At 54.7% G+C, this 24,257-nt stretch overlaps 1 protein-coding gene across 1 annotated transcript in view; it reads left to right on the forward strand.

Moving 5' to 3' along the window:
• Positions 1-674: 674 nt before the first annotated feature.
• Positions 675-24,257, forward strand: part of LOC144950363 (uncharacterized) — a 28,740-nt gene continuing 5,157 nt past the window's right edge. Inside the window, exons 1-7 of the mRNA XM_078880478.1 lie at positions 675-736; positions 902-978; positions 3,668-3,769; positions 5,510-5,614; positions 8,105-10,143; positions 11,743-11,886; positions 19,198-19,256. Coding sequence (XP_078736604.1) covers positions 675-736; positions 902-978; positions 3,668-3,769; positions 5,510-5,614; positions 8,105-10,143; positions 11,743-11,886; positions 19,198-19,256 — 2,588 coding nt within the window. The remainder of the gene's footprint in view (positions 737-901; positions 979-3,667; positions 3,770-5,509; positions 5,615-8,104; positions 10,144-11,742; positions 11,887-19,197; positions 19,257-24,257) is intronic.

The following is a 24,257-nucleotide window of genomic DNA, read 5'->3' on the forward strand; positions in this document are numbered from 1 at the left end:
GTGGCGATGTGATAGTGTGACGGTGTAGCGGTGTGGCGATGTGATAGTGTGACGGTGTAGCGGTGTGGCGATGTGATAGTGTGACGGTGTAGCGGTGTGACGGTGTAGCGGTGTGGCGGTGTGATAGTGTGGCGGTGTGATAGTGTGACGGTGTAGCGGTGTGACGGTGTAGCGGTGTGGCGATGTGATAGTGTGACGGTGTAGCGGTGTGACGGTGTAGCGGTGTGGCGGTGTGATAGTGTGGCGATGTGATAGTGTGACGGTGTAGCGGTGTGACGGTGTAGCGGTGTGGCGGTGTGATAGTGTGGCGGTGTGATAGTGTGACGGTGTAGCGGTGTGACGGTGTAGCGGTGTGGCGATGTGACGGTGTAGCGGTGTGATAGTGTGACGGTGTAGCGGTGTGACGATGTGACGGTGTAGCGGTGTGGCGATGTGATAGTGTGACGGTGTGACGGTGTAGCGGTGTGGCGGTGTGATAGTGTGGCGGTGTAGCGTAGCGGTGTAGCGGTGTAGCGGTGTGACGGTGGGTAGCGGTGTAGCGGTGTGACGGTGAGCGTCGCACTGGGCTAGGAGCCCGCCCGTGACTCTCCCATCCCACGAGCCCCAGCCGCTCCATTCAAACGTCTCGTCTGGACACGTGGGCACGACGCGTCAGCGACACGTGGGCACGACACATGGGCACGACGCGTCAGCGACGCGTCAGCATCGCACTCGACCAGCGACCCAGAGGTCGCCGGTTCGACTCCGGCTCCCGGAAAACGGCAGTTCAAGCGACGGTGCCAACTTTCCCAAATCGCCACCGCCGCCGCCACCGTCGCCACTGTCCACCCAGCGGTCGGTGCACGCCGGTTCATCACGGCACGGACAACGCGCATTGACCATGTGCTGTGTCTGCGCCCAGGGACGGCAAGGAGGTGGAGTGCGGACACAAGGACGCCACCGTGCAGACGTCAGCAGGCGGCCTCCCGCATCTAGCAGGTAACGTCCTAGAACAGGCCTTCGTGCCTCCCCGGTGGCGATGTTTACACACCGACTCTCGTTCGAGGCTGAGTCGACCTCGGAGAGAGCCGGGACCAGTAGAGATGATCGTCACCAGGATTGGTCGTGAGCGGGAGTCGAACTCGTGCGGCCGGGTTCGTAGCGCAGCGCGCTAACCGCTGCACTAGCGCTCCCCACACACACACACAGAGACACACACGCAGACACACACACGCATACACACACACAGAAACACACACACACACACGCAGAAACATACACACACACGCAGAAACACACACACAGAAACACACACACAGATACATACACACAGAAACACACACACAGAGAAACATACACACATGCAGACACACACACAGAAACACACGCACAGAAACATACACACACACGCAGACACACACACAGAAACACACACACGCAGACACACACACAGACAAATACACACACGCAGACACACATACGCAGACACACACACGCAGACACACACGCAGACACACGCAGACACACACACAGAAACACACACACGCAGACACACACACAGACAAATACACACACGCAGACACACATACGCAGACACACACACGCAGACACACACGCAGACACACACACGCAGACACACACACAGAACACACACACAGAAACACACACACAGAAACACACACACAGAAACACACACACGCAGACACACACACAGAAGCACACACACACACACAGAAACACACACACAGAAACACACACACGCAGACACATACACAGAAATACACAGATAAACATACACACACACGCACACACACACACAGAAGCACACACACAGAAACATACACACACACACGCACACACACACACAGAAGCACACACACAGAAACATACACACACACACGCAGACACACACACAGAAACACAACAACAACCGCCATTCGCCACTAAGTGGCGGTGACGTCACCACGACGCTTGTGCCAGGCCATGTGCACCTTGAGGCCACGTGAAGTGTCAAAGTGCTCGCTGCTGACAACAGGAGGAGGTCACGGGACAGACCCAGCAGGTGCCATGGGTTGGCTGACTGAGACGACTGGCAGACGCACCTGCTGTACCCCCCTACTGTGCCCCCACACAAAGAGAAAAAACAAAGATCCCCCGTATAGCCTTAACATACTGTAGGGGCAAGTGCTGTTAGCGAGCACCTATGAAGGCGGGCACGGCACACGAGGGGGTGGGTGGCCAACACCACGCCCGGCTACCTTTGTCTCCCCAGTGGCGATGTTTACACACCGCACCAGGTACTTATTTGAGGCTGAGTCGACCTAGGTGAGGCCCAGGACCGGTTCAGATAATCGTCACCGGGTCGCCGGGTTCGTAGCGCAGCGTAGCGCTAAGCGCTGCGCCACCGCTCCCACACACACACACACCATGATAAGACTCGCCCTCCGACTTTACATTTAAAATACACAGGCGAACACAGCGCGTATTGTAGTCCGTGGAAGGCGGTATAATTATAATCATCGCCATCGTCGCATCAAATGACTTCAAATGACTTCGCGGGCCACGGATTTTTGGTTTACCGCCGACACTTTCAAGAGGGCAAAAACTCGTCACGGTTGCGATTTGGCAGCCTAATTCGGCTGTAATGTAGTAGTCGTATGATGATCAATTATTCTGTTACTATTATCAGTACTAAATGATGCGTGGTGTCCAGACTGAACAGGAGATGGGGGGGAGGTGGGGGGGGAGGTTGGAGGGAGGGGGGGAGGTGGTGGTGGGGGGGAGGTGGGGGGGTGGTGGGGGAGGTGGGGGGGTGGTGGGGGAGGTGGTGGGGGGGGAAATGGAGGGGAGGTGGGAGGGGAAGGTGGAGGGGAAGGTAGGGGGGGTGGTGGGAGGGAGGGGGGGAGGTGGTGGTGGGGGGGAGGTAGGGGGGTGGTGGGGGAGGTGGTGGGGGGGGAAATGGAGGGGAGGTGGGAGGGGAAGGTGGAGGGGAAGGTAGGGGGGGAGGTGGGGGGGGAGGTGGGGTGGGTGGTGGGGGGGAGGGGGGGTGTAGGTGGGGGGGAAGGTTGGGAGGGGTGGTGGGGGGGAGGTGGGGGGGTGGTGGGGGAGGTGGTGGGGGGGAAGTGGAGGGGAGCTGGGAGGGGAAGGTGGGGGGGGAGGTAGGGCGAGTGGTGGGGGGGAGGGGGGGTGTAGGTGGGGGGGGGAGGTTGGGAGGCGGGGTGGGGGGGGGAGGTGGGGGGGGGTGGTGAGTGGGGTGGTGGGGAGGAGGGGGAGGTGGGGGGGTGGTGGGGGAGGTGGTGGGGGGGAAGTGGAGGGGAGCTGGGAGGGGAAGGTGGGGGGGGAGGTAGGGCGAGTGGTGGGGGGGAGGGGGGGTGTAGGTGGGGGGGGGAGGTTGGGAGGCGGGGTGGGGGGGGGGTGGTGAGTGGGGTGGTGGGGAGGAGGGGGAGGTGGGGGGGTGTAGGTGAGGGGGGAGGTTGGGGGAGGTTGGGAGTGGTGGGGGGCGTCATCAGCTGTAGGGAACCCGCCCCATCCATCTCCCTGACCACTCACGGGGGGTCATCACCGCGTCTCACTGAAGACGTCTTGACGGGTCGTTAGTGACACGCACACACTGCCGTCGGCACGACCCCTTACTCCAACCTCCCACACCCCAACCCACACCCCCCACACCCTCCACTCCTCCACCCAGTTGACCCAGAAGGGGTCAACTTTCACACAGCAGCAGTTTGCGCTGTTGCCACTTTGCACGTGCACGGAGTGCGTGGCGGCTCCGAGGGCGAGCAGACTCAACGTGAGCAGCCTTGTGGTTTCAGTGGATGGGTTGGGTGAGTGAGCGAGTGATTATGAGCGAGTGAGTGGGTGAGTGATTGTGGGTGCGTGAGTGAGTGATTGTAAGTGAGTGATTGGGTGGGCGGGTGAGTGAGTGGGTGATTGATTGTGAGCGAGTGATTATGAGCGAGTGAGTGGGTGAGTGATTGTGGGTGCGTGAGTGAGTGATTGTAAGTGAGTGATTGGGTGGGCGGGTGAGTGAGTGGGTGATTGATTGTGAGCGAGTGATTATGAGCGAGTGAGTGGGTGAGTGATTGTGGGTGCGTGAGTGATTGTGAGTGACTGATTGAGTGGGCGGGTGAGTGATTGGGTGATTGATTGTGAGCGAGTGAGTGGGTGAGTGAGTGGGTGAGTGATTGTGGGTGCGTGAGTGATTGTGAGTGACTGATTGAATGGGCGGGTGAGTGATTGGGTGATTGATTGTGAGCGAGTGAGTGGGTGAGTGAGTGGGTGAGTGATTATGGGTGCGTGAGTGATTGTGAGTGACTGATTGAGTGGGCGGGTGAGTGATTGGGTGATTGATTGTGAGCGAGTGAGTGGGTGAGTGAGTGGGTGAGTGAGTGGGTGAGTGATTGTGGGTGCGTGAGTGATTGTGAGTGACTGATTGAATGGGCGGGTGAGTGAGTGGGTGATTGATTGTGAGCGAGTGAGTGGGTGAGTGATTGTGAGTGGGTGAGTGATTGTGGGTGCGTGAGTGATTGAGAGTGACTGATTGAGTGGGCGGGTGAGTGAGTGGTGGTGGTGAAAGTATTTTGCTTTAGTACGGCTGATGTAGTTGGAGAGAAACAATTTAACATTCAAGTGGGTTAAGCCAGACAACTGCATCAGGAGCAGCGGAGTGTATCATCGCTGCGATGTCTCCTTTGTATTTGTGGATTGGAGATTGCGTCATACGTTATGAAATCTGTTCTGGATGATCGCAGTCGCACCACTCCTGGAGAGTTTTTAATTTTCTATTTGTGCATCAGCTATCCGCATCTGCAGCCTGGTTTGTGTGCTGGGTGCGATTTAGGGTGGACCATGATTTGAAGCTTTCGTGACTGCAAGGATTCATATTCTTAGGTTTTTTCGGTAAAGTCACGTAGGTAAATAAATAAATAATACAACTAAATTAATTAATGTTAGAAATATACCCCACCCTCAACCAGTATATATACAAATACTGTGTTCTTGGAATTTCTCTCACTTGATACAGCTATCGTGCTGTGACGGTTCCACCTGAAGACGGAAGCTTGTGTTGCCTCCGAAACGTCGTGATTTTTATTTTATTTTTATTTTACTTTTATTAATTTTAATTTGTTTACCTACGTGACTTTACCGAAAAAACCTAAGAATATGGTGGACCATGAGCTTATTGGAACAGCAAACCCAGGGGAGTTCTGTGTTGGTTCTTTCACAACAAGGTGTCTGTGAGTTATTTTGAACTCCATTCAGCTATCCAAGCTTCACCGGGGGGTTGAAGTCGCATCGTTGTAGGTGAAGCGCCGTGGGTCCTAAAGGGCTTGCCGCGTGACTTCAAGCGATGGCGAGGGGCGTTGTTGAGGTCCCGATGATTGAGAAGGGGCTGTCCGGTGGGTTGCAGCGTTGGGGGAGAGATTTGGTGACAGCACGGGCAGCCCCAGGGTGTCGGGGTCGACTGGAGGGTTCAGTTGGACATCATCGAGTCGAGTGGTGACTCCCTCTGGTCCATGCTGGTGCACAGTATTCGGCTACACAAGCGCCATCGTTGATGCCCCTAGCACTGAGGGTGCTCGCCAGTTGCTGGATCTTGGTCTTGGTGGCCTCCTGTTTCAGGTGGTCATGGAAGGTTGGCGTCGGGTCCAGCTTCACGGCGAGATAGGTCGGAGCGGGGTCGTGTCGCACGGTGTTGCCGCAGAAGGTCACTTTCGCTGTGTGCTTGGCGCCCTTACTATCAAGATGAAATGCAGTGGCTGTTGTTTACTGGGGATTTGGCTTGAGCCTCCATTTCCGGAAATATTCCCCCATGGTGTTTAGGTCTTGATTCAGAGTGGATTTGAGGTCCTTACAAGTTGCCGCTGTCTCCCACACGGCTGGAGGAGGAGTCCGGCGAGTGACGTTCACGGGAGCGGTGACCGCCGTCGCGGCGATGGAAGTGCGGAAAAAAAATCGTCCCGCAGGGTGACCTCTGCGTCGACCTCATGCCTCGTCGCGCCCCGGTATCCCGCGCCCTGGCACTCTTCAGCCAAACCCACGCCGTTAAGATCTGGGCCCCCCCACCCACCCACCTCCCTCCCCTCCTCTCCCCCCACCATAACCAAAGAGAAAAAAAAATCGAGGTTTTGACACCTTGCTTCCTCGGTGGGGGGAGGGAGCCTCACATCTCGTGCGACGGCCGATGATGAATCTCTCGCCGCCGCCGTCACCGCCGCCGTCACCGCTGCCGCCGTCGCGCGAGAAATCCACCAGCGTCCCCGGGTGGCCTCCAGGCGGTTTGACGAGACAGATTATAGCGGTGGTGGTGGCGGTGGCGGTGGTGGTGGCGGTGGCGGTGGTGGTGGCGGTGGTGGTGGCGGCGGTGGTGGTGGCGGTGGTGGTGGCGGCAGTGGTGGTGGCGGTAGTAGTAGCGGTGGTGGTGGCGGTGGTGGTGGTAGTGGTGGTGGTGGTGGCGGTGGTGGTGGCGGTGGTGGTGGCGGCAGTGGTGGTGGCAGTAGTAGTGGCGGTGGTGGTGGCGGTGGTGGTGGTGGCGGTGGTGGTGGCAGTGGTGGTGGCGGCGGTGGTGGTGGTGGCGGTGGTGGTGGCGGTGGTGGTGGCGGCGGTGGTGGTGGTGGTAGTAGTGGCGGTGGTGGTGGTGGTGGCGGTGGTGGCGGCGGTGGTGGAGGTGGTAGTAGTGGCGGTGGTGGTGGTGGCGGTGGTGGTGGTGGCGGCGGTGGCGGTGGCGGTGGTGGCAGTGGTGGTGGTGGCGGTGGTGGTGGTGGTGGTGGCGGTGGTAGTAGTGGCGGTGGTGGTGGTGGCGGCGGTGGTAGTAGTGGCCGTGGTGGTGGCGGTGGTGGCGGTGGTAGTAGTGGCGGTGGTGGTGGTGGCGGCGGTGGTAGTAGTGGCGGTGGTTGTGGCGGTGGCAGGAGTGGTGGTGGTGGTGGTGGTGGTGGCGGTGGTGGTGGCGGTGGCAGGAGTGGTGGTGGTGGTGGCATGCGAGAGCTCTGACGGTGCTTGAGTGCGCAGTGTGAATGATGGCGCTGCTCACGACCCCCTCGTTATTGTTTGTCCTCTGCCGCCAGTCCTCGGTGTTGATGTGCACAGCCGCGTCACAAATCCCTCCACGCTGTTTGTTTTATGTTCACGATATTTTTGTGTGGAGACTTTCATTTTATTTTAACCTTTTATTTTTTACTCGATATTTTTGTGCTTATTTTCCTAGTCAGTAAATTTTAGTGGGTTTCTTTTTTACATTCACATCCCAATATTAACTTATTTTATTAATATTAATTTTTAATTCTTAATTTTTTTTTTCATCTTTCTTCCAACTCCTCTCGTAGTTACGATCTCACGCGTCGTATTGCCCCCGTGCCTTGCTCAATCCGCTGCTGGACGAAGGACCTCCCCGGGGATCTGTATGCCGCCCAGAGCCGTGTGTGAGGGCTAGGCTCCCTCCCCCCACCATTGCCCATAGACTCTTTAAGGGGCCCACCGTTTCCGGGGAATTCCCCGCGGGTGCATCGGTGCGTCTCTTGAAATGTTGAGTGGTCCTTGAGTTTCTTGTTTGACCGAATTCGAGGCTAAATATCTCCCCTTGTTTTCGTCGGTTGCCCACTCCCCCCAGAGGTGTCTTCAAGAGCCTCAGAGGCGCCTCCCAAATGGGACCGTTGATCCTTCTCCTTCGCCTGGCTGATGCCAGCGAGGCAATTCCACGTGCTCATGGCAAGGCAGAGTGGAATGTCTGTCCGTACGGTGACGATTACTTGACCACGTGGGCCTGACAACGAGAGTGTTTGCGGCCCCCGGGTGATGATGGCTTAACCAATCACAGAGATGCGATGATGAATGGTGATGATGATGATCGTGAAAATTACGATTAAAAAATTACGATCTTGATGATTTCCATGCAAACGATGATGGAGTGAGGTTTAGCAATAAAAGGATGGGAATGGCATCAAATGATGATGATGATGATAACAATGATGATAATGACTGATTATTGTGGTGGTGATGATGATGATGACGGTTGAGAGATCGTTGTTATTGACCGACCCGCTCCGCTTCCCACGGTGCCCTGGGACCCCGTAGGCTGTCCACACTCAACCCCTCGCGATCTTAACCCCCCGCCTCATCCTCCCCGCAGGAACTACACGAGAATCGCCGCCTCCATATCTCACCGGGCCGCCCCCAGCCGCCCCCGAAGCCGGTAAACTCACGACACCGCCGCCGCCGCCGGTGACCTTGACCGGAACCACGACCCCCCCGGGGGTCACCGGCTCTATCCTCTCGACAGCCGTGAGGGTCGTGACCACTGCATTTGCCGGGTTTTTCGCCACGACGATAGAAACGCCGACGGTGGTGGCGCCCGCCGCTGTTGGGAACGCCGGGACGCCAGCGCCGCCCAAGGTCACCGGTGCCGCAGCTGAACAGGGTGATGCCGCGGCCGAAGAATCTGAAGAGGATGGTGCCGCCGCTGAAGAGGGTGGTAGTGCAGTTGAAGAGGGCGGTAGTGTAGCTGAAGAGGGCGGTAGTGCAGCTGAAGGGGGCAGTAGTGCAGCTAAAGAGGTTGGTAGTGTGTCTGAAGAGGGCGGTAGTGCAGCTGAAAAGGATGGTGCCGCAGCTGAAGAGGGTGGTGCCACAGCCGAAGAATCTGAAGAGGGTGGTGCCACAGCCGAAGAATCTGAAGAGGGTGGTGCCGCCGCTGAAGAGGGCGGTAGTGCAGCTGAAGTGGGCGGTAGTGCAGTTGAAGGGGGTGGTGCCACAGCTGAAGAGGGCAGTAGTGCAGTTGAAGAGGGTGGTGCTACAGCTGGAGAGGATGGTTCTGGAGCTGTGGGGAGTACTGTTGCTGAAGAGGGCGGTAGCGCCGTTGAAGACGGTGTTAGTGTAGTTGGAGAGGGCAGTAGCGCTACTGAAGAGGTCGGTAGTGCAGCTAAAGATGGTGGTAGTGCCGCTGAAGAAGACAGTAGCACAGTTGAAGAGGGTGGTAGTGCACCTGCTGAGGGCGGTAGTGCAGCTATAGGGGGCAGTAGTGCAGATGAAGAGGGCGGTAGTGTATTTGAGGAGAGCGGTAGTGCAGCTAAAGAGGGTGATAGTGTGTCTGAAGAGGGCGGTAGTGCAGTTAAAGAGGGCGGTAGTGCGTCTGAAGAGGGTGGTAGTGCGTCTGAAGAGGGCGGTAGTGCAGCTAAAGAGGGCGGTAGTGCAGCTAAAAAGGGTGGTGCCGCAGCCGAAGAATCTGAAGAGGGTGGTGCCGCAGCTGAAGAGGACGGTGCCATCGCTGAAGAGGGCGCTAGTGCAGTTGAAGAGGGTGATGCCACAGTTGGAGAGGATGGTGCTACAGCTGACGAAGGTGGTGCTACAGCTGGAGAGGGTGGTGTCACAGTTGAAGAGAGTGGTATCACAGCTGTAGAGGGTGGTTCTGGAGCTGTGGGGAGTACTGTTGCTGAAGAGGGCGGTAGCGCCGTTGAAGACGGTGTTAGTGTAGTTGGAGAGGGCAGTAGCGGTACCAAAGAGGTCGGTAGTGCAGCTGAAGAGGGTGGTAGCGCCGCTGAAGACAGTACCACAGCTGAAGGGGGTGGTGCTGCAGCTAAAGAGGATGGTGCCGCAGCCGAAGAATCTGAAGAGGGTGGTGCCGTAGCTGAAGAGGGTGGTGCTACAGCTGGAGAGGATGGTGTCGCAGTTGAAGAGGGCAGTAGCACCGCTGAAGAGGGTCGTGCCGCATCTGAAGAGAGTGGTACCGCAGCTGAAGAGGGTGGTGCTACAGCTGGAGAGGATGGTGCTACAGCTGGAGAGGATGGTGTCGCAGTTGAAGAGGGCAGTAGCACCGCTGAAGAGGTTCGTGCCGCAGCTGAAGAGAGTGGTACCGCAGCTGGAGAGGGTGGTTCTGGAGCTGAAGAGGGTAGTTCTGGAGCTGAGGGGAGAACAGTTGCTGAAGAGGGCGGTAGCGCCGTTGAAGACGCTGTTAGTGTAGTTGGAGAGGGCAGTAGCGGTACCAAAGAGGTCGGTAGTGCAGCTGACGAGGGTGGTAGCGCCGCTGAAGAGGGTGGTAGTGCCGCTGAAGAGGGCAGCATCGCCGCTGAAGAAGGCGGTAGTGCAGCCGAGGCGTCGGGGAAGGGTGATGTCGGTGGCAGTGGGAACGCCTCTTCCTCCAACGAGATCATCGGCAGCGCGGCCGGGCCTGGCACGGTAAAACACGCTCGCTACCAATGACATCAACACCACCAGCCGTGGTCTATCCACTACTGGAAGAAGGCCTCTTCGAGGCACGGACATCCCTCGCGGCAAATGCCGTCACACTCCATCTGCACGCGAGGTTTAATCCATCGCTTCACCCCGACTGCAGTGTAGGCAGGAGCTCAGGTGGGATAGGCATTAACAAGACGTGTCCCTGGTATCAAGTAAGGTTGAATACAGTGTGTGCTGACCGTTGCACAATGCCGGCATCTGCAGCTTTGTATGCCGTGTAAATATAAAACTAAGGCCCACTGCGCTTTGTAGCTCTGTTTCAGAAGCGACCAGGCTGTCGCAAATGATAACTCGACGAAGTGGCTCAACACCATCACGTCACGTTGATTCTAAACGTGGGGCGAAAAAACCTGGAGGACCCGTAAAAAAATCCACGTGACCGTGGGGAGAGAGAGACACGAAAATTACAAATATGCAGGCATCAGGGTCGGGATTGAATCCACGGCCTCCTGTATACCAGGCAATGGATAGATAATAAGCCATGAGATGGACGTCATGGGCTTGTTGGGTTTGAATTAGCTAAGTATTGAGCAGATTTGCCAACAATTATTTTATGGATGAGCAGGGCCCGATGTAGATTTCTTCTTGCACCAAGTGATGTGAAATCGTATTTAAGTAGAGGTTACAATGGTGGATCCTGTACGGTACATCCAGTGCAAAGCACAGAGCAGAATGGTGAAGCTCATTTAGTATGTTTAGCGATGAATCAGTAGCTGATCTGCAAGCGGCGTCACAGTCGTCAAAAAGTGGCAGAGTGATAGCTTCAACAATTTGCAGGCGCAATCAAAACAGGATATGTCCACAATTTTGTCTGTCGCCTGATGATGCTGGTTGTTGCAATTACTGGCGAAACGTCAAGGCTACTCGAATTGTAAACGTTGTTGTGGGTTTACTCTACGACACACAACCGCTTAGTGCTGAACTAGTCACGAATTAGGCAGTTTTGTTTCCGTAACAAACCTTACTAATCGGTGGTGGCCGATTGAACGACCAGATTTATATATTTACGTGATCTAACCGGAAAAAATAATAACCTCACTTATGGATAACATTTGGTTGTGAAAGCCGTACACTACTACTACTGTTGCTACGTTCTTTCGGTAAAGTCACGTATAAAGAGAAAATAATAAATTAAATACTAGCATATGACATTTCCATTGCAACACAAGCAATCATCATCAGGTATAAATGAAATAGAAACACAAATCTAGTATTTACATTTCTAAGTATACTAGATTTGTGTTTCCATTTCATTTATACCTGATGATGATTGCTTGTGTTGCAATCGAAACATCGTATGCTAGTATTTAATTTATTATTTTCTCTTTATACGTGACTTTACCGAAAGAACCAAAGAGTAATTCCTGCAGTCACGAAAGCTCCAAATTAAGTTGTTATCTGTTGCTACGTGTTAAACTGCAAAAACAGCGTTTGATTTCTGTTTAAGAAAAAAAAAGACACTATTCGTGACCGGCGCCTCGTTCGCGCTGTGTGGCGTTGTGTTTGGGCAACGTGGGGGCCGGCGGTGGCGTCCCGCAGGAGCCGGCTCTTCCCAACGCCGTTCCGGAGCACCCCCTGGTGCAGGTGGTGGAGTTCAGCGTGCGCGTGACCCAGCCGGTGCCCTGCGTGGCTCCGCCCAGCTCCACGCAGCTCCACCGGATCACCGAGCAACTCCGACGCAAGGTGCGCTCGCGGCCGCGAGTACGCACGCTTTACCCTACCGCCGCCGCCACCACCGCCGCCGCCGCCACTGCGTGCGCGCGTGCGACCTGCGGTGTCAAAAAGAAATTTATTACAGCCGGAACGGTCTGGAACGGTCCGAAACGTCGGAACGTCGGAACAGTCAGCACGGTCTGGAACAGTCGGGAATGTCGGAACATTGGCACGGTCTGGAACAGTCGGGAATGTCGGAACATTGGCACGGTCCGGAACAGTCGGGAATGTCAGAACATTGGCACGGTCCGGAACAGTCGGGAATGTCGGAACATTGGCACGGTCTGGAACAGTCGGGAATGTCGGAACATTGGCACGGTCTGGAACAGTCGGGAATGTCGGAACATTGGCACGGTCCGGAACAGTCCGGAATGTCGGCATGATCCGGAACGCCGGCGGCAGTCCGGAACGCCAGAACAGTCCGGAATACTAGAACGGTCTGGAACGCCGGAACGGTCTGGAATGTCGGTACGGTCCGGCAACGGTCCTGAACGCCAAAACGATCCAGAACCGTCCGGAACGTCGGAACGCCAGAACATCGTTCCGGGAATTATTTTGGCACCCGGCTGCATCCATCTTCCCTTGTGGTTTGGTACAAACCACCCATTCATAGGACTAGAGGGAGAATAACGTAGGAATATTATGGATATGGAAATGTTTTTAACTCTAGTGGTAGTGCCGTATGCCGATAATCCCTACTCTGAGCCAGCCTTGCAGCATCGTGGACAACATCGATTCAGAAACGTAGCACTCGAGGAAAATGAACTACTATTTTAATTAATAGGTGGAAACTTATAGCTAGCAGCCAAGTTTCTTAAACGCGTGGCGTTGATTCCAAATGTGGAGGGAAAAACGGGAAGACCCGGAGAGAAATCCACGCGGTACCACGGGGAGAGATCGAACCCACGACCTCCTGTATACCTGTCGAGGTAGTTAACATCTTCGAGCCACCGTGATGATGGTGAGAGAGAGAGAGATGCAAACTCCAAACATAGAGCAGGCGTCAAGGTCGGGACCGGACCCATGACCTCCTGCGTACCAGGCGAGGGAGGTAACACCTCGCCAGGATGGCGAGTCCAGTGTGATACCGACCGCTATACCACTTTCATGGTAACAGTGCCTCTAATTACCACGGTTGGCTACGTACGGTGCGAAAGAAGTTCAACATACATACATAGACTCACACAGTCGCATCCCCCACTCACACAGTCACTCACCCACTCACTCACACAGTCACTCACCAACTCACACAGTCACTCACCTACTGACATAGTCACTCACCCATTCACACAGTCACTCACCCACTCACAGTCACTCACCCACTCACACAGTCACTCACCCACTCACACAGACACTCACCCACTCACACAGTCACACAGACACTCACCCACTCACATAGCCACTCACCCACTCACATAGCCACTCACTTAGCCACTCAACCACTCACATAGTCACTCACCCACTCACATAGTCACTCACCCACTCACATAGTCACTCACCCACTCACACAGTCACTCACCCACTCACACAGTTACTCACCCACTCACACAGTCACTCACCCACTCACTTAGCCACTCACCCACTCACATAGTCACTCACCCACTCACATAGTCACTCACCCACTCACAAAGTCACTCACACAGTCACACAGTCACTCACCCACTCACACAGACACTCACCCACTCACACAGTCACACAGACACTCACCCACTCACATAGCCACTCACCCACTCACATAGCCACTCACTTAGCCACTCACCCACTCACATAGTCACTCACCCACTCACATAGTCACTCACCCACTCACATAGTCACTCACCCACTCACACAGTCACTCACCCACTCACACAGTTACTCACCCACTCACACAGTCACTCACCCACTCACTTAGCCACTCACCCACTCACATAGTCACTCACCCACTCACATAGTCACTCACCCACTCACAAAGTCACTCACACAGTCACACAGTCACTCACCCACTCACACAGACACTCACCCACTCACACAGTCACACAGACACTCACCCACTCACATAGCCACTCACCCACTCACATAGCCACTCACTTAGCCACTCACCCACTCACATAGTCACTCACCCACTCACATAGTCACTCACCCACTCACACAGTCACTCACCCACTCACACAGTTACTCACCCACTCACACAGTCACTCACGTAGTCACTCACCCACTCACACAGTCACTCACCCACTCACACAGTCACTCACCCACTCACACAGTCACTCACCCACTCACACAGTCACTCACCCACTCACACAGTCACTCGCCCCACACTCACCCGTCCTTAGATTAGCACGGTTGGCTACGTACGGTGCCAAAAAAGTTAAACGTACGTCACCGCTTTACCCTGCTCTGATTCGATTCGATCTCCACGTTCTCTGCCGGCACATCCGACGACGACCGCCGCGGCTCGATCACCCTCGATCGCCCACACAGGGGACGACCCGACTAACCCCTGGCGTCCGGAGTCCTCCGCTTGGTGCGACAAATACATGGAACTCGACAACTTTCCACCGGCCACGGCCAACCTCCCCGGCCCCGGAAACCGCCCCCCACAGCCCCCGGCAGCAGGAAGGTCACGGCGAAGGTCGCGTGCGAAGGGGTGGTCGTTAGTCAGAGGTACGGAGAGAGGAATTAATTATACGTCGGGTTTTCTGCGCCGCGGATTCACGCCTGCGTTCCAGCGGAGGTCGAATTGAGAAGACGTTTTATCCAGCATTTATTTTTTTGGAGGAGGGCAAAGGCGCAGCTTCTGCTCGCATTCCCCTCCGCTGCAAGTGCTTTGCCCTCGCCACCGCCAGTAGGAAGGTGGCCTCCGCGTGGGGGGGCCGCTCTAGCGGAGGCGCCGCCTAGAGGGTAACCCACGTTTTACGCCACCGGTGCCACCGCCACGGGACGCCGCCGCCGCACGCGAACCTGCCCGCCGTTGACTAACCGCGGTGGACCGCGCCTGCCGGGTGGTGGACGGAAGCAGTGGCGGCTGGGCATGGGGGGGGGTGGGTGATTTCATAAAACTTCCCTCCATTGCTTTTCAACTGCCCACCGGAGGAGATGGAGTCGAACCGTGGACCGATTCTGCGCTGCAATCCGGTGCGCGCCTCTCACCGTGGCACCGACACCAAAACTGTGATTTTATTTCGTTTCCTTTGCCAGGCGAGGCCCACGCAACACTGAGCTGTACGGCTCCTTTGTTTGTTCCTCCTCTTTCAGAAGGGACCCTGGCCCATCACAAACGATGGCTCGACGTGGCGGCTTATTACCCTGGTGGTGGTGGCGGCTGTGGCAGGCTCGTCACTCCGAATGCAATTGCCGAGTCGCGTTCGGGTTCGCGCGCGTGCACGCGGATGCGGTAGTTCGGGGGCGGGAGGGCGGAGGGTTGATGCATCGGCGGGTCGCGCTCTAATTACCGTTGATTTTATTTGGGAGGTCTTAAGCGGCGCACGGGAAATGATCATTGCGCCTTGGAAGCTACGCGCTGCGCGACCCACCCCCAGCGAGCGTCGCGGCCGTAGCCAAGCGGCGCGTCGTCAATTTAAGGGGCCTGCAAATTGGCGAATGCGCCCGTCGCCACTCCCGTCCAATTACGTCGGTCGAGCACGCGCGGTTATCATCGGTTGCATCAATTAGCGAGACGGAGCGACGGTCACTGGGGTGCGAGGCGGCGTGTCCCGTCCCCGATTAATGGGAGCGCGGATGAGAGGCCGCGCGCTTCGTAATGAGCTTAATCGCGGCCGCCCCCAAGTTCGTCTGCTCAACGCGGGAATGTTGAGCGTGGGTTAGCGAGCTAGGGTTAGAGGGTTTGCGAGCTAGGGTTAGAGGGTTTGCGAGCGTGGGTTAGAGGGTTAGCGAGCTAGGGTTAGAGGGTTTGCGAGCTAGGGTTAGAGGGTTTGCGAGCGTGGGTTAGAGGGTTTGCGAGCGTGGGTTAGAGGGTTTGCGAGCGTGGGTTAGAGGGTTAGCGAGCTAGGGTTAGAGGGTTTGCGAGCTAGGGTTAGAGGGTTTGCGAGCGTGGGTTAGAGGGTTAGCGAGCGTGGGTTAGAGGGTTTGCGAGCGTGGGTTAGAGGGTTAGCGAGCTAGGGTTAGAGGGTTTGCGAGCGTGGGTTAGAGGGTTTGCGAGCGTGGGTTAGAGGGTTTGCGAGCGTGGGTTAGAGGGTTTGCGAGCGTGGGTTAGAGGGTTTGCGAGCTAGGGTTAGAGGGTTTGCGAGCGTGGGTTAGAGGGTTAGCGAGCTAGGGTTAGAGGGTTTGCGAGCTAGGGTTAGAGGGTTTGCGAGCGTGGGTTAGAGGGTTTGCGAGCGTGGGTTAGAGGGTTTGCGAGCGTGGGTTAGAGGGTTAGCGAGCTAGGGTTAGAGGGTTTGCGAGCGTGGGTTAGAGGGTTAGCGAGCTAGGGTTAGAGGGTTTGCGAGCTAGGGTTAGAGGGTTTGCGAGCGTGGGTTAGAGGGTTTGCGAGCGTGGGTTAGAGGGTTTGCGAGCGTGGGTTAGAGGGTTAGCGAGCTAGGGTTAGAGGGTTTGCGAGCTAGGGTTAGAGGGTTAGCGAGCGTGGGTTAGAGGGTTTGCGAGCTAGGGTTAGAGGGTTTGCGAGCGTGGGTTAGAGGGTTTGCGAGCGTGGGTTAGAGGGTTTGCGAGCGTGGGTTAGAGGGTTAGCGAGCTAGGGTTAGAGGGTTTGCGAGCTAGGGTTAGAGGGTTTGCGAGCGTGGGTTAGAGGGTTAGCGAGCTAGGGTTAGAGGGTTTGCGAGCTAGGGTTAGAGGGTTTGCGAGCGTGGGTTAGAGGGTTAGCGAGCGTGGGTTAGAGGGTTTGCGAGCGTGGGTTAGAGGGTTAGCGAGCTAGGGTTAGAGGGTTTGCGAGCTAGGGTTAGAGGGTTAGCGAGCGTGGGTTAGAGGGTTAGCGAGCTAGGGTTAGAGGGTTTGCGAGCGTGGGTTAGAGGGTTAGCGAGCATGGGTTAGAGGTTTAACGAGCGTGGGTTAGAGGGTTTGCGAGCGTGGGTTAGAGGGTTAGCGATCATGGGTTAGAGGGTTAGCGAGCGTGGGTTAGAGGGTTTGCGAGCGTGGGTTTAGAGGGTTAGCGAGCGTGGGTTAGAGGTTTAGCGAGCGTGGGTTAGAGGGTTAGGGAGCGTGGGTTAGAGGTTTAACGAGTGTGGGTTAGAGGGTTAGGGAGCGTGGGTTATAGGGTTTGCGAGCGAAAGTTAGAGGGTTAGCAAACGTGGTTTATAGGGTTAGTGAGCGAGTGTTAGAGGGTGAGCGAGCGTGGGTTAAAGGGTTAGTGAGCGTGGGTTAGAGGGTTAATGAGGGTCAGCGAGCGAGTGTGAGTGAGCGTGGGTGAGCGAGAGAGGGTTAGAGGGTCAGCGAGCGAGTGTGGGTGAGCGATAAAGGGTGAGCGAGGGTCAGCGAGTGTGAGCGAGCGTGGGTGAGCGATAGAGGGTGAGCGAGGGTCAGCGAGCGAGTGTGAGCGAGCGTGGGTGAGCGATAGAGGGTGAGCGAGGGTGAGCGAGTGAGAGTCAGCGAGTGTGCGCCAGTTAAAAACCCTTTTCGGGTTCCGATGGCCGTGTGTACAAGTCATCAGTTTTGCTTCCGAATCCCCATTTCGATGACGTGCGTTTGGTATGTCCCTGTCTCTCTCCCGTGTACGTCATCGGAGGCGGTTCACGGCATCCCCCCCTTCCCACTCGCGTAGGGGGTGGGCGGGCGGGGGGCTGGCGAAAGTTGTCGCCACTCCCTCGGCCAGAGCGAGCGTTGTCGATGTAGTATCGTGGTGTAAGTGTATATGTGTGTAGTGTAGAGTATATTAGTATAGTGTAGTGTATATTAGTGTAGTGTGTAGTGTAGTGTATATTAGTGTAGTAGTGTAGTGTATATTAGTGTAGTGTATAGTGTAGCGTATATTAGTGTAGTAGTATAGTGTATATTAGTGTAGTGTATAGTGTAGTGTATAGTAGTGTAGTGTATAGTGTAATGTATTTTAGTGTAGTGTATAGTAGTGTCGTGTATATTAGTGTAGTGTATGGTGTATTGTATATGAGTGTAGTTTGTAGTATATAGTCGTGTAGTATTGTAGTGGAAGTGTACATTAGTGTAGTGTGTAGTGTAGTGTAGAGTATATTAGTGTAGTGTATAGTGTAGTGTATATTAGTGTAGTGTATAGTGTAGCGTATATTAGTGTAGTGTATAGTGTAGTGTATAGTAGTATAGTGTATATTAGTGTAGTGTATGGTGTAGTTTATAGTAGTGCAGCTTATATTAGTGTAGTGTATAGTGCAGTTTATATTAGTGGTGTGTAGTGTTTATTAGTGGTGTATAGTGTAGTGTATATTGTAGTGTATAGTCGTGTAGTATCGTGGTGTAGTGCATATTAGTGGTGTGTAGTGTATAGTGTACTGTACAGTAGTGTATATGTTTGTTGAACTTCTTTCGCACTGTACGTAGCCAACCGTGCTAATTGGAGAATGGGTGAGTGTGTGGGCGAGTGACTGTGTGAGTGGGTGAGTGACTGTGTGTGAGTGAGTGAGTGACCGTGTGAGTGGGTGAGTGACTGTGTGAGTGGGTGAGTGACTGTGTGAGTGGGTGAGTGACTGTGTGAGTGGGTGAGTGACTGTGTGAGTGGGTGAGTGGCTATGTGAGTGGGTGAGTGACTGTGTGAGTGGGTGAGTGACTGTGTGAGTGAGTGAGTGACCGTGTGAGTGGGTGAGTGACTGTGTGAGTGGGTGAGTGACTGTGTGAGTGGGTGAGTGACAATGTGAGTGGGTGAGTGACTGTGTGAGTGGGTAAGTGACTATGTGAGTGGGTGAGTGACTGTGTGTGTGGGTGAGTGACAATGTGAGTGGGTGAGTGACTGTGTGAGTGGGTAAGTGACTATGTGAGTGGGTGAGTGACTGTGTGTGTGGGTGAGTGACTATGTGAGTCTATGTGTGTGTATGTTGAACTTCTTTCGCACCGTACCTTTCCAACCGTGCTAACCGAATGCGCGGTAGTGGGGGGAAAGGGTGGTGGGGGAAGGACAACAAACTGAACACAATGATTACGATCGTGACGATTTAGCCGGCCCAGTTTTACGCCCGGAGTGGGAGCGGAGGGGAATTGTGGGCCATCTTAATGGCGTTGTTAAGAGAGGAAATAGGTGAGGGGTGTGGAAGACGCGGCTGTGGTGGCACCACGGTTAGCACGGGGCGACGTGATCGTAGCGCCGCGTTGATTCTCGCTCTAATTGAAGTCCCCCCTCCCCTCCTCCCTTTCGTCGACTGTCCCCGCCCCTCGTCTTACCACGCGCAGATGCTGCCCGTGTTCGAGAAGATGCCCGGATATAAGAAGCTGCACGTCCTGGGTTTCCGGTAAGCCAACGAAAGGGGGCCCCCGTGGGAGGCTCAGCGTGGCGGGGTGGCGGCGGCACAGCACGACGACGCCCGCCACGTGCAGCCACAGCGAGTGACGGTGACGTCACCACGACGCCTTTGTGACGCGGGCCAGAGAGAGGAGGTGGAAGCTGGTGGGGGTACAGGGGGGAGGAGGATGTGGAGCTGAGGGGACTTTGCCGTGTCACCGGAGGTCAGCGGTGTCACGATCGGCCTCTGTGGATAGGGCTCGTGAAGGACGCTGCTGCTGCTGCTACTGGGAAGTTGGAGAACAGTCGCCCTCCGGCAACAACGGAGGGCAGAGGAGCGACACTCACAACAACGAACGGAGCACCGGGGCGGCTAAAACGCATCGAGTTGGCACAAATTAGCCAGTCAACCCATGGCACCTGCTGGGTCTGTCCCGTGACCACAGGCTCACAGTGCCCCCCTCCCCCAGCTTTTCCGTTAGCCCTGCCCACTTCCACATAACCACCCCCCCCCCCCCCCCCCCAACTATCAGTGCACCCCACATGGAGAATATCCTCGCTATTCACACCTAACGCTCTGCCGCCTACATTGGCAGACTATACCCATGGTGGCCGGGCCGCTATGTAAAATGGCGGAAATATACAAATTGCGGGAAGTTGCTGATCCAGCGACTAGTTGGGCAAATTTTGTGTTCCGTGACAAACCCCTTCCTGATTGGCCGCCTCGGGGTGGCGGTGGCAGTGGCGGTAATGACGACACATTTATATTTACACGATCTGCCCCCCTGCCCCCAAAACTAAAAAAAACCTCTTATGTACGAAGTTATCATCATGTTGATGAGAAAAAGGGTGTTTTGCTCTTTCTGGCAAAAAAAAACAGGAGGTGTTAAGATGTTTAAAAACCAAATAGAAACCTTTTGCAAGGAATCCTGTCTGCATTAACGACACGTATTTTCTCTAATAATATTTGCATTGTCTTTGAAACTGATTGGTCCACACCATGCCTATATTATCAGAGCATGTTTTGTGTTTGCGTGTTCACCACAAGTACCGTGTGTGGTCAATGCAGACGGGACTCCTTGCAAAAGGTTTCTATTTGGTGATTTAACATCTCGACACCCAAGAAGGGTCCCATATTTGAATGCTCTAAATATGTGTTGAGGAGTTCCCACGGACGCACTCGGAGGCTGTGGTAAGTTAAGGGCTTTTGCCAGGGTTTATTAAAGGTGAACAATAACACACAGCAGGGCACACAACTCCCAGGGGCTAGGGGTCCTACTCTGAGTCCGGGTCCCTGCCGGCTAGCTCCGGTCTCTCTCTCTCGTGTCGGATCGTGGACTCTGCCGACTCCACCGAGCGGAGAGAGAAGCACCTCTACGGCTACCACCGGCTTCTCCCCAGACTCACCACTCGATCCCTCTCTCTACCCACTGGTTCCCTCTTCACCCTGCTTACTCTACCCGTTCCCACAGTGACCCCGCTTACATCACGGGGTCTCCCTTAAGTACCCCAGGAGACGTGACGTCATCGCACTGAACGGCACACATGACGTCACGTCCCCATTTTACTCCTCTACATATGTATGATATTCACCTTCTTGGTTCTTTCGGTAAAGTCACGTAGAAGGGAAATAATAAAATAATAAAAATAAAACAATAAAATACAATTCTCACGACGTTTCGGCCACAACGCAAGCAGCCGTCCTCAGGTGAAGAACAGGTCTGTCGGAAAGACAGCGTCTGAATGAGCACCACCATGCTTGGCAGCGTATATTTAAACTGAGGTTGGAGGGGGAAGGGCGCCTTGACAAAGGAATTTGCATATGAAGAGGAATTTAGCATATTTATGGGAAATGCAGATATGGGATTAGTCACTACTTGTGAAATGCGTAGGAGGTGGGGGGGTCTCAAATCGAAATGTATGGCATTGTCTTTGCAACTGGTTGGCCTACACAAGAGACAGGCTTCTTTAGGGCCTCGTCTCACCAGTGTCAGACCAGAGATCGCCAAAAGGCAAATAATCGTCATCATCATGATGATGATGATGATTATTATCAGAGTGGACGATTATTTTTTATTTGTGACCAGGTGAGGCAGCAAGGAAACCCAGGAGTCTCATTTGCAAGCGTTTCAAGTTTCAAATTCATTTATTAGGTATAGCCCTGTGAGCCATTCGGCTCTTGAATCGGGTGCAACTGCAACAAAAAAAAAAACATGAACAAAAAAACATCTTAAAGTGACTATATGTGAGTGAGTGCAAACAGAAAATCCAAGAAAAGACAGAAAAATATTGCAGAAAAAAACACCGTACACCAACGCTGTGTGCAAAAATCCCAGTGGGATGCAAGTCAAACAACAACAACAATAACCACAAGACAACTTAGATTAAGGCCATCAGTCTAACTCTGTACTACAACAAACAAACATGGCTAAACCAATACACTTTTCGAAATCACCAAAATAAAGCTATGAAAGCAATGAAAAAGCAATCGTAGGAACTGTGACCCACTACGATGATTAAAAACAAAAACACAACTCAAATCAAATCCGAATTTTTTTTTAAATGTACGCACGACAAACAAACAGCAAGATATGGATAGACATCGGCCCCAAACATAACCGCCGCCGTGTTCGCGCGAGACATCGGAAGAGAATCGTGCGAACATCAATCAACGTGAAGCGATACATTCCCCGTCTCGCGGAGGATCACCTTTCAGACCGATCGCAGGACAATTACAAAATTAGGTCATGGAGACATCACGGTGCGGGGGTGGTCATCAGGCAGCGGTGCATCGCAAACTGAGTGACAACAAAGACAAAGTCACCCGTATAGCCTGTGGCAGAGTGTTGGGGCAAGTGCTGTTAGTGAGCACCTATGAAGGCCGGCACGGCACGCGAGGGGGTGGGTGGCCAACACCAAAGGAGACATCAGTATTTCTAGATTTGAAGCTTTCGTGACTGCGAGGATTCATACTCTTAGTTCTTTCCGTAAAGTCACGTAGGTAAAAAAATGAAATTTTTATTAATAAAAAATAAAAATAATAAATTCACGACGTTTCGGAGGCAACACAAGCTTCCGTCTTCAGGTGAAACATTAGTATTGTTATTACTGCCCTCATTCAGCCAGGCGAGCCTCACACCGAGTCTCAAGACTCGTTTCCAGGAGGGTCCTGCCTAAGGTGTTCCGCAGTGGCTAGGAGATGTTAACTTCCTCACCTGATTTGCAAGAGGTCGTGCCCCGTGACCTGCCAGCGGGCGTTCGACACTTCACGTGGTAGCCTCAACATGCACATAGCCTGGTACAAGCGTCGTGGTGACATCACCGCCACTTAGTGGCAAATGGCGGTTGTTGTTGTTGTTGTGCTCGTGTGTGTGTGCGTGTTTGTTTAGCTTTTTTATTTTAATGAAAAGTAAAGAGCCTTGTGACTCCACCGAGCAAACGCCAAAACACAGCCACGCGGAGCGGAGAGGCGGTGTTTGCGCGACAGAGATTAATTCACATTTGAGAAACATCGCGTGGGCGCGTGTGTGTGTGCACGTGTGTGCGCGCTTGTGTGTGTGCACGTGTGTGCACGTGTGTGCGTGCGTGTGTTTGTGCATGCGTGTGTGTGCGCGCGTGTATGTTTTTGCGTACGTGTGCACGTGTGTGCGCGCGCATGCGTGTGCGCATGTGTGCGCGTGTGTGTGCGCGCATGCGTGTGCGCATGTGTGCGCGTGTGTGTGCGCGCATGCGTGTGCGCATGTGTGCGCGTGTGTGTGCGCGTGCGCGCATGTGCGTGTGCGCGTGTGTGTGCGCGCATGCGTGTGCGCATGTGTGCGCGTGTGTGTGCGCACATGCGTGTGCGCATGTGTGCGCGTGTGTGTGCGCGTGCGCGCATGTGCGTGTGCGCGTGTGTGCGCGCATGCGTGTGCGCATGTGTGCGCGTGTGTGTGCGCGTGCGCGCATGTACGTGTGCGCGTGTGTGCGCGCGCATGCGTGTGCGCATGTGTGCGCGTGTGTGTGCGCGTGCGCGCATGTGCGTGTGCGCGTGTGCTGTGGGGAGCGGTGGTGTAGCGGTTAGCGCGCTGCGCTACAAACCTGGCGACCCGGGTTCGATTCCCGCTCACGACCAACACCGGTGACGATTATCTGAACCGATCCTGGGCCTCCCCTAGGTCGACGCAGCCTCAAATGAGTACCTGGTGCGATGTGTAAACATCGCCACTGAGGAGACAAAGGCGGCCGGGCGTGGTGTTGGCCACCCACCCCCTCGTGTGCCGTGCCGGCCTTCATAGGTGCTCGTGCTCGCTAGCAGCACTTGTCTCTACAGTCTGTTAAGGCTATACGGGGGATCTTTATATGTGCGTGTGTATGTGCGTGCGTGCGTGTGTTTGTGCGTGCGTGTGTATGTGCGTGCGTGTGTATGTGCGTGCGTGTGTATGTGCGTGCGTATGTGCGTGCGTGTGTGTGTGCGTGCGTGCGTGTGTATGTGCGTGCGTGTGTATGTATGCGCGTGCGTGCGCGCGATGTCAACGGCGACGCCTTTGAAGTCATCACATTGTGCAAACCCGAGAATTTGTTTCATTCTCCGGAGAGAGAGGGGGAGAGAGGGAGAACAATAAGCGAGAGAGCGACAGAGAGAGAGCAAAGGAGAGAGACAGAGGGTGGGAAAGCGAGAGAGAACGGAGGAGAGACAGAGAGAGAGAGAGAGCGTGAGGCGTTGAGTCTCTCTCCGGGGCCCTGACTGAGTCGTAAGGGACCCTTTTAAAATTCAGCGTCATTCACTTAACAGAGCGCGTGCCCCCCACTGAGACGTACGATCTCATTTCCCACTGGGGCGGGGGGGGGGAGAATTGTAGCGGCCTGGGCACACTTTGTAATCTCACCCAACCCTACCCCGGCACACATCACCACCACCGCTACGCAACACAAAGACTCCATCATCATCTTCATCACCGTCATCATCGGCCACGATCGATCCACTGCTGTACATAGTCACTCATCAGCTCAGCCACTCACGCAGTCACTCACC

The sequence above is a fragment of the Lampetra fluviatilis genome, chromosome 57 (genome assembly GCF_964198595.1).
Source record: "Lampetra fluviatilis chromosome 57, kcLamFluv1.1, whole genome shotgun sequence".
NCBI lineage: Eukaryota > Metazoa > Chordata > Hyperoartia > Petromyzontiformes > Petromyzontidae > Lampetra > Lampetra fluviatilis.